This window comes from Rhea americana, unplaced genomic scaffold (genome assembly GCF_003343005.1).
Source record: "Rhea americana isolate MKP2758 unplaced genomic scaffold, rheAme1 scaffold_553, whole genome shotgun sequence".
Classification (NCBI taxonomy): Eukaryota; Metazoa; Chordata; class Aves; order Rheiformes; family Rheidae; genus Rhea; species Rhea americana.
The window spans coordinates 52,823-61,544 of record NW_028186705.1 but is presented as its reverse complement, the minus strand read 5'-3'; the positions used below and the strand labels follow the sequence as shown (position 1 = coordinate 61,544).

At 67.0% G+C, this 8,722-nt stretch overlaps 2 protein-coding genes across 2 annotated transcripts in view; one reads left to right on the top strand and one right to left on the bottom strand.

Moving 5' to 3' along the window:
• Positions 1 to 5: 5 nt before the first annotated feature.
• GNL3L (G protein nucleolar 3 like) lies at positions 6 to 2,765 on the top strand (the record flags this gene model as incomplete). Its single annotated transcript, XM_085318794.1, has 12 exons — positions 6 to 53; positions 148 to 228; positions 328 to 463; positions 549 to 652; positions 769 to 913; positions 986 to 1,073; positions 1,150 to 1,315; positions 1,662 to 1,804; positions 1,909 to 2,045; positions 2,139 to 2,260; positions 2,350 to 2,521; positions 2,602 to 2,765. Coding segments are annotated over 12 exons (1,395 nt in total), but the record flags the coding sequence as incomplete, so codon positions are not given.
• Positions 2,766 to 3,137: 372 nt separating this feature from the next.
• Positions 3,138 to 8,722, bottom strand: part of ITIH6 (inter-alpha-trypsin inhibitor heavy chain family member 6) — a 6,143-nt gene continuing 558 nt past the window's right edge. Inside the window, exons 2-14 of the mRNA XM_085318793.1 lie at positions 7,072 to 7,226; positions 6,790 to 6,900; positions 6,460 to 6,707; positions 6,206 to 6,375; positions 5,978 to 6,094; positions 5,729 to 5,900; positions 4,569 to 5,654; positions 4,455 to 4,481; positions 4,330 to 4,365; positions 4,199 to 4,237; positions 3,998 to 4,111; positions 3,511 to 3,894; positions 3,138 to 3,426 (exon numbers count right to left, since the gene is read on the bottom strand). Of these exons, the coding sequence (XP_085174919.1) occupies positions 3,203 to 3,426; positions 3,511 to 3,894; positions 3,998 to 4,111; positions 4,199 to 4,237; positions 4,330 to 4,365; positions 4,455 to 4,481; positions 4,569 to 5,654; positions 5,729 to 5,900; positions 5,978 to 6,094; positions 6,206 to 6,375; positions 6,460 to 6,707; positions 6,790 to 6,900; positions 7,072 to 7,226 (2,883 nt within the window). The 3' untranslated portion in view covers positions 3,138 to 3,202. The remainder of the gene's footprint in view (positions 3,427 to 3,510; positions 3,895 to 3,997; positions 4,112 to 4,198; positions 4,238 to 4,329; positions 4,366 to 4,454; positions 4,482 to 4,568; positions 5,655 to 5,728; positions 5,901 to 5,977; positions 6,095 to 6,205; positions 6,376 to 6,459; positions 6,708 to 6,789; positions 6,901 to 7,071; positions 7,227 to 8,722) is intronic.

Here is an 8,722-nt window from a genome sequence, read left to right as displayed (position 1 = left end):
TGGCCAGGCTGCGAGACGACGCCCTGCGGCGGCAGCGCGCCTTCGAGCGCAAGGTGAGGCCCGGGCGCCGGGGCCCTTTGACGGGAGCGGAGGGGCGGAGAAGGGGCCCTGACGCCGGGGCCCCTCCTTCAGGGCGTGTCCCCGCAGGCGGCGGAGGGGGCGGAGCCAGACGAGCCCCGCCCCCGGGGCGAGGCGTCGCTGCGGCGCTACGGGCGGGAGCTGCGCAAGGTGAGTGTGCGCCGGGGGGCGTGGCCTGCGGGACAGGGCGTGGCCTGTCGCGGCCTCGCCCCATCTCAGCCCCCTCCGTGTTCTCCTGGGCGGCTGCAGGTGCTGGCCGCGTCGGACGTGGTGCTGGAGGTGCTGGACGCCCGCGACCCCCAGGGCTGCCGCAGCCCCCGGCTGGAAGCCGCTGTGCGCCGTGCTGGCCCCCGCAAGCGCCTTGTCCTTGTCCTCAACAAGATCGGTACGTGGCAGGGGCAGGGGAGTGCTCCTGCACGCCTGGGCCCCTCCCGCGGCCCTGGGGAGACTCACCCCCGTGCTCGCCGCAGACCTGGTGTCCCGCGATGTGGTGGCCAAGTGGCTCAAGTTCTTGCGGGCTGAGTTCCCCACCGTGGCCTTCAAAGCCTGCACGCAGCAGCAGAGCCGCAACTTGGTGAGTGCTGGACACTGGGGTCCCCTGTGTGGGAGGAAGCCTGGAGAAGTGCCTGGACACCAGCCCCCCACCTCCCACCCCAGACTCACTGCGCTGTGCCCTCCTCCCTGCCACAGAAGCAGAGCCGGGGGGCCGTGGCCACTGTGCCAGAGGAAGTGCTGGCCGGCGCGGGCTGTGTGGGGGCCGACTGCCTGCTCCAGGTGCTGGCCAACTACAGCCGCTCACAGGACGTCAAGACAGCCATCACCGTGGGCGTCGTGGGTGAGTGTTGGGGGGAGGGGTTCGTGGACGCCTGGGCCCTGCCGCTGAAACCCTCCCCGCGCCGCCCCACAGGGTTCCCCAACGTGGGCAAGAGCAGCCTCATCAACAGCCTGAAGAGGAGCCGGGCCTGCCGTGTGGGGGCGCAGCCGGGCATCACCAAGTAAGCCGTTCCCGGGGCGGGGTGAGGCAGGGGGTGCGGCTGGCAGGGCCCCGCCCTGACATGGCCCCACCCCCAGGTGCCTGCAGGTGGTGCAGCTGGACCGGCGGCTGCGGCTCCTGGACTGCCCCGGGGTGGTGGCGGGGGGGCCCGGGGCCGCTCTGTGCGGGGGCCTAGGCACCCGCCACTCCGCCGACCCTCTGGGCCCCGCTGCCGCCATCCTGCGCCGCCTCCGCCCTGACCAGGTGGGGCCCGGCGACTGTGGGGCGGGGGGTGGGCTCTCACCATGGCGACCACGGGACAGGGAGCTGTCACCATGGCAACTGTGGGGCGAGGGGGGGCACATCTGTGGTGACTGCAGGGTGGGGGGGCTATTGCTGCGGTGACTGAGGCAGGTTGGTGGGGTTGTCACCGTGGCAGCCATGGGGGGGGACCCACAGGCGGGACCATCCCCACGGTGACCGGAGGACCAAAGCCGCGTCCCCGCAGTCGTGGGGAGGTGCCCAAGTCACTGCAGCGATGGGGCTGGGGGCGTGGCCAAGGGCTGGCAGGTCCTGCCCCCAGCTGCCCCCCTTCCCCCTCCCCCCGCAGGTGCGGGAGCTGTATGGGGTGCCCCCCTGCGAGGACCCCCGGCGCCTGCTGGCACTGCTGGCCCGGCGGCAGGGCCGCCTGCGCCCCGGCGGCCTCCCCGACGCCCGCGCTGCTGCCGCCGCCCTGCTGCGCGACTGGACCAGGTGCGGGGGCGAGGAGAGGGGAGCGGGGCAGGAGGCTGGGCCGGCCCCAGGGTGTGCATGCACGCGTGTGTGTGTGTGTCCCACCCGCTCCGCTCTTCCCGCAGCGGGAAGATCTCCTACTACACCGTCCCCCCCGAGGTGCCGGCCGCCCCCACCACGCTGGATGCCTGTATCCTGCCAGCCCTGGCACCTGCCCTCGACTTGGAAGCGCTGGAACAGGGCGATGCAGAGGCCCTGGCAGGTGAGTGCGGCCCGGCAGGGCCTGGCCTCTGTCCTCACGCCCCCTCCCTGGGCAGGGACCCTGGCATCCAGGCTCACCTCGCCACCCCCACAGCGCTGCCAGCCGTGGCCAGTGGTGTCGGCCTGGCTCCCTGCACCCTGGAGGAAGAGGAGGCCTCAGGTGCTGAGGACGAGTGTGAGGAGGAGGCCATGGAGGATGATGGCAGCAACCTGGAGGTAGAGACGGGGTGGAGGAAGCAAGAGGGAAAGGGAGCGACGGGAGTGAGGTGCAGCCCCGGCGCCCCCACCCCCTTCTCTGCCCCCAGTTTGCAGCTGTGACAGTGGAGCTGAAGCCTCGGCCGAAGGCCGCCGCTGCTGCCCCAGTGCGACCTCCTGCCGCCCCCCGCCTGGAGGACGTGGCTGCCCTCGACCCGCTGCTGCAGGGCCAGGCGCTGCAGGCCGCAGGCAAGCGGAGGCGTAAGTTGCAGCGGCGAGCAGGTGTGTCTCAGGGCAGGGGGGAGGCAGCTTCGGCCTTGTTCCCCCCACCCCACTGAGTGCCACCACTGCCCTTCCCACAGAGAAACTCGCCACCAAGCTCTCGGAGACACTGACAGCTGCCATGCAGTTCTGAGCACTGCCCTGGTGTGCACTGCCCTGGCACCTCCTGCTACCTCCCCAGAGATTTATTTTTCACAAAAGTTATTTTAAAATACTGTGTTTGAAATAAAAGTGTGGAAGCGTCCAGGCATCTGCAGGCGGCATGTTGGGGGGGAGGAGGGAGGCCCCGAGGGCCCAGGCGTCCAGCTCGCCGGTCCACGGTGGGTGTGCAAGGCTGGGCAGTCCCGCGTGCTCCAGGTGCTGTGTCCTGGCCCCTGATGGGAGAGGGGAGCAGGGGAATCCTGGGTTTGGTCGAGGACCCAGCAACCAGCGGGCTCCGTGTCCCAGGGCGGTGGAGAGCTGGTGGGTGGGAGTCTCCGTGTCCTTGGGCTCCAGTTGTGGCCGGGTGTCTCCACCTCCCCAGGCTCCAGTTGTATCCCAGGGCCATGGGCAGCTGGTGGCTAGCATTCCCTGCACCCCAGGGCCCTTGGGACCTGGTAGCCAGGTGTCCCCACCTCCTCAGGCTCCAGTTGCGCCCCAGGGATGTAGGGGTCCAGCGGCGGGGCTCCCCTGTGGCCTTCCTCAGGCCTCAAGGAGGTGGGAGGCGAGGAAGGCTGTGTAGGGGCCCCCCAGGAGTGCTGGCACATCGGGGCGCTTCACGAGCCAGCAGGGGGAAGGCTGGGCCGGGCCCCGGGAGCCTTGGAGCGCCTTGGTGACCAGCGTGGCCGGCACCGCCGCCCCAGCGCCACGCAGCCAGGCAGCCGGTGGCCCCCGCGACAGCCGCAGGCTGGCGCCACGGAAGAGGCCTGCACGGGGCGAGAGGGAAAACGTCACCAAGGCCGCAGGGGGTGTCCCTGCCCCCCGGCATCGGGGACCACGGTGGCACTCACCCAGCAGCCCGCCAGCATCAAGGGACAGCCCGCGGCCGTCAGCCACGTAGAAGCCCAGGTGGTCACGCTGCAGGGCGCTGGCGTGGCTGTAGCGGTGCCGCAGCACCACAGCAGCCAGGTGGGGGCCCAGGTGGAGGTGGAGGCGGCCCCCCGGCCCCACAGCCAGCACCAGCGGGGGCCGGGCCAGCCGAGCCGGGCGGGAGAAGGGCAGGAACAGCGGCGGCTCCCCGCGGACGGTGACACCCCACAGCGTGACGGTGACAGCGGCAGCCGGGGCGCCTGGGCGGGCCAGCACCACGGCAAAGGTGTCGAAGAACGTGCGGGGGTAGCGCGGGGCGCCGGGCCACGGCGGGGCCCCCACCAGGCGCCCATTGACTGTCAGCCCTGTCAGGGGGGAGCAACCCCGTTGGGCACCGCGAGGCCAGGGGCAGCAGCAGGGAGGGGGCGGGGGTGGGGGGGCAGGAACGCAGGCTTCTGCCTGTCTCACCGAGCCGAGGGTCGGTCACCAGGCGTACAACGTCCCCCGGGCGCCCATCCAGCGTGAAGCAGAGAGGCTGCGCTGCCCCCAGCAGGTGGGCGACAAAGTGGGGGTCACCGTCAGCTGCAGGGGAATGGGATGGCAGGCGTTAGGGAGCACCAGGGTCTCCTCCTGGGAGCCCCAGCCCCAGCCCCAGCAGCACCCCCTTACCAGAGGCAGAGAAGGTGAGGAAGGTGGGGCCAGAGGCAGCTGGAGAGGGAAGAAGGGGGTTAGCGTGGGCAGRGCGTGGGATGCAACCTCACTGCATGCCTTGTCCCACCCCCCCCGCCCCGGTGACATACCCACATCATCCTTGTCCTTGTTCTTGCCCATAGGATCTGCAAGGGAAAGACATTGCGGTCAGGGGTGGCGGGGGAACCCGGACACCTGGGCCTCCCTCCACTGCCATGGGGGGGGGGGCTGTTACCTGCATCGTCCTCATGGTCCAGCAGCCCTGGCGGGGGAGAGGGATGTTGGGGGGGGTTGGATGCAAGAGGGGACTAAAGGTCCCAGCCACAGGGTGATGGGGTCCCAGCCTCACCTCCGGCCGGGAGGATGGTGTAGACAGCTGGTGGGTCGAGGGACTCCATGAACTGTGTGGCCCCGGCTCCAGGCGAAAGCAGCTCAGCCTCGTCTGGCGGCAGCAGCACGGTGTTCCCAGGGCCCCGCCGGAGGCCTGGCGGCACAGAGCCGAGGACCGGGGCTGCGGTGCCAGTCACCGGGGACCATGCTGGCTCGTCCCCGGTGGTGCACATGGCTTTGGGCTGGCTTGCCGGCATGGTGGTGGCCGGCCACAGCGCAGTGACGCTGCCTGATGCAACCACAGTGGTGCTGGACTCGGCAGAGGGGGTGGCCGTGGGGCCCTCCTCCTCCTCCTCCTCTGGCGTGACCACCACCAGCGAGGTGACGGCGGTGACGAAATGGTACTCAAGGGATAGGTTGGTGGCCCGGTCGGTGAGCAGGCGGTGGGCAGCCGTGTCGTTAGCACGGAAGCGGGCCCGTAGCAGGTCCTGGATGGTGAAATAGGCCCAGAGGCGCTGGACGAATGCACCGATGAGCACAGGGTCCAGGGAGCAGCCAGGTGGCAGTTCGGTGGCATTGGCAGCCACCTCGCCATCCAGGCGGAGCCGTCCCTCCTGGCCCTGGCCCGTGGCACGGATGTGGAGCTGGGCTGCCCCCGGTGGCACCCGGCCAGCCACCACCAGCTCAGAGCCCTGGAAGTAGTTGGGGAAGAGGTTGCGGGTGAGCTGGCGAGTTGCCTGGCCTGGGTAGGAGAGCTCCACATCGCGGAGCAGGGGGCTGGCGATCTCATCATAGAAGCCAGCCAGCTGCAGGGCAGCATCGGCGTCCTCATAAATGCGCCGGGCAAGGCCACGGTTCTCCAGGGCCAGGCGGCGCAGCAGCCCGAAGTCGGCGTCTGCGCCAAAGGCCAGGCCGAAGAGGGAGACGGTGCCACCCAGGGCGCGCTGGGTGTTGGCTAGGATGCGGGCGCCTGCTGTCACCCCTGCCGTGGCCTCACCATCCGTCAGGAAGATGAGCATCTGGAGGCGACTGCGGCCTGGCTCCACCATGCGGGTCCGGTTCAGCACGGAGGCGGCCATCAGCAGGGCTCTGTTGATGTCGGTCCCTGCAGACATGGTTATGGCAGCTGGCTAGGTACCCACATTGCCTGGCCCCTCCCAGCACCAGCCCAACACTCACAGCCCTCGGCCTGCAGGCTGTCAACATAGTGTGTGGCACTGCGGATGTGGGGCGCTGTGGCCGGGACGGAGCCATCCGCCTGCCACACGCTGATGTTCTCTGAGAAGGCCACGATGTTGAAACAGTCATGGGTGTGCAGCTCCCGGAGGATGGTGCGCATGGCTGCCTTGGTCTGCAGGCAGCGGTGGCACGGGCTGAGTGTGCGAGGGGCCGCGGGCAGGAGCCCCCTTCCCTCGCTGTTCCCTCTACCTGCTTCATCTTGGTGCCAGTCATGGAGCCACTGACATCGATGATGAAGATGACTTCCTTCTGGATTGGGGGAAGCCCCCCAGGTGCGAAGAAGTGCACAAAGTAGCCATCGTACATCTGGGGCAGGATCGGGGGGGCAGGGGGCACGGTGCGGTCAGTGCTTTGGCAGTGGCCTCATGTGGCTCCACACCACCCTAGTGTGTTCCTGCCCCCACCCCCCCCAAGCACCTGCACATCACCAGTGTTGTCCTGCCGGGATACGTCGTACTGCACCACAAAATCAGCAGCAACGCCGGCATCAGAGAAGGCTGCCTGCTCTTCGAGGCTAGGGGTGAAGAGGACCCAGGCACAGTGGGTGCCCTTCTCCACCCTCGTGGAGGGTGGCAGGGTGGCCTCCCCTGCGGCAGAGGTGAGAGTTAGGGCTAGGGCTGTGCTGTCACACGTATGGGTGCTGGGAGGAGGTGTTGGGGGGGGGGGCACACCTCGGAGGGCATTGGTGAGCAGGCGGCTAGCGCGCAGGGGCAGCACGCGGACGAAGCCGAGGCCGGCGCGCTCAGCGATGCTCAGCTCCACACTGAGGTTGGCCACCACCCGGCCGGGACGGATGCTGACGGCATGCTCGTAGTGCCCCAGGTGCCGCTGCAGCAGCTCCTCGTAGTGCAGCTCAAAAGCCACAGTGCCACCTGCGGCCATGCTGGCTGAGACCCGGAATCGCTCTGTCTCCCGCTCCCTGCAAGAGTGGCAGGAGGGGTCAGGGGGCCTTGCCCTGCCCCCCCACCCCCAACTGGCAGGCTGCCTGCCTCGGTCCTCACCTGGTGCCCACGTGAGCTGCTGTCTTGCCGCGCTGGCGGGCCTCCTCATACAGCTTCTGAGCGTGCTGCTTCTCCTTTACTTCTGCCACGTAGCCCTTGCCATTGACTGTCCTGGACCAGGGCGAGGGGGGGCAAAAGCGAAGGGCCACGGTTCCATGGTGCCACCATCCTCCTGCTCTGAGGGCCGGGTGGCACAAGCACCGCGGGGAGCCACTGCAGAGGGCACAAGCGGGATAGGGGTGTTGGGGTGCAGGGGATGGCGAGCGCCAGGGCCACACTCACATGGTGAAGTTGGAGATGAAGGCAGAGGCTGGTAGGTCTAGGTCAAAAGTGGCTTCGCGGGGGCTGGCATGGGGGTTGCGCATGGCGCAGCGGACCCAGGTGGAGGCGTAGCGGGAGACGACAGTGGAGCGCACAGCGAAACTTGTCACCAGCAGCTGCAGAGCACGGAGTTAAAGCAGGCGCAGAGCTCACTCCCCTGCCGTGGGGGAGGGCGATTGGCACTGCCCAGCRATGGCTGCCCCAACCCCAACCCACCACCCTGGGGAAAGGACCCCGCTCACCTCCTCGCCGCGGGGCTGGGCGGTGGGCAGGAGGCACAGCAGGGCCACGCATCTGGCCAGAGCTCGGCCCAGCCGCTCCATGCCGAGCCGAGTCCCCCTCCTCCGAAGTGCTGCTTTTCCCAGGGCAGGTATTTTTTTCCCTTTTTCTTCATGGGTTATTTTTTTTTCCTTCCCTTTTTCCTCTGGACCTACAAATGCAGCATTCATGGGAGACAAGCCGGGGTTGTGTGCAGGTTGGGGGCTGGAGATGTGCCAGTGCCTGCTGCTCCCTGGGAGATGAAATGAAAACAACGTGCTCAGAGGAGCCCGTGTCTCTAAGACGGAGTTTTTCTTATTTATTTTCTCCTTTTTTTTTGTTTTGTTTTCTTTTCCATCCTTTTTTTTGTGAAACAAGGCAGAAAGGGGCCAGAGCTAAACTGAAGGCTAGAACTTGAGTGCAAGTTCACCATTCCCGCTCTAAGGGGAAAATTCCTGAGCCCTCCAGCCAGTCCTTGGCCACGGTTTGGGGAAACCTGGGGGTCAAGCAGAGGGAGGGCAGGTTGTTTCTGGGCCCGCAGGTAGGAATTGTCCCCCTCGGCCAGGTGAGCAGCCATCGGCCTGCTGCCCCCCGCCCTTGCACCTCCTCGCCCCAAAACCCAGCTCAGCCCCTGTGAAAGGGCTCTGAAAATGGGGACTTCCCAGGCAAACGTAGCAGGAAAGGGGGGAAGCAATAAAAAAACGTGGCCAAAAGGACTCAAGGGTTTCCCCAGCCCAGGGTCTGTGGGGAGCCGTGCCGAGCCCTCCGCTCTGCTCCAGCGGGAGGAAAGCAGGGCATTGGCAGTTATTTGTTAACTTGGGGCGGGCAGGAAGAATTTTGTACTTTTTTTCCCTCGTTTGTAACCTGAAGGGACGGGGCAAGGAGTGACCGTTGGGGGCGAGGCTGCGGTTTTCCCGCCTTTTTTTGAACCCGAGGGGAGAGGGTGCCGGAGGGAGCGGCCGTTGGGTGTCGCTAGGCAACGGCTTTGGCGCCCCTCCCCCCCCCTTTTTTTTTTTGAACTGAACAGCAGCCCTTGGGGCGGGGCAGGTGGGGCATGAGGCAGCTGCTTTGGGGCCTTGACCCGAACCTGCAGGGACAGAGCACGAGCATGAGGGAGCTGTTTCAGCTTTTATTTTACTTTATTTTTACAGGTTACTTCTGCATCTAAGGAGAGGCAACATGAGACAGTTCCCTTTTAGCTGAGGAGTCTCCTTCTCTGGAGATCTTCAAGGCCTGCCTGGATGCAGCCCTGTCTACCATGCTCTAGGTGACCCTGCTGAGCGGGGAAGTTGGACTAGGTGATCTCCAGAGGTCCCTTCCAACCTTACTGATTCTATGATTCTATTTTTATTTT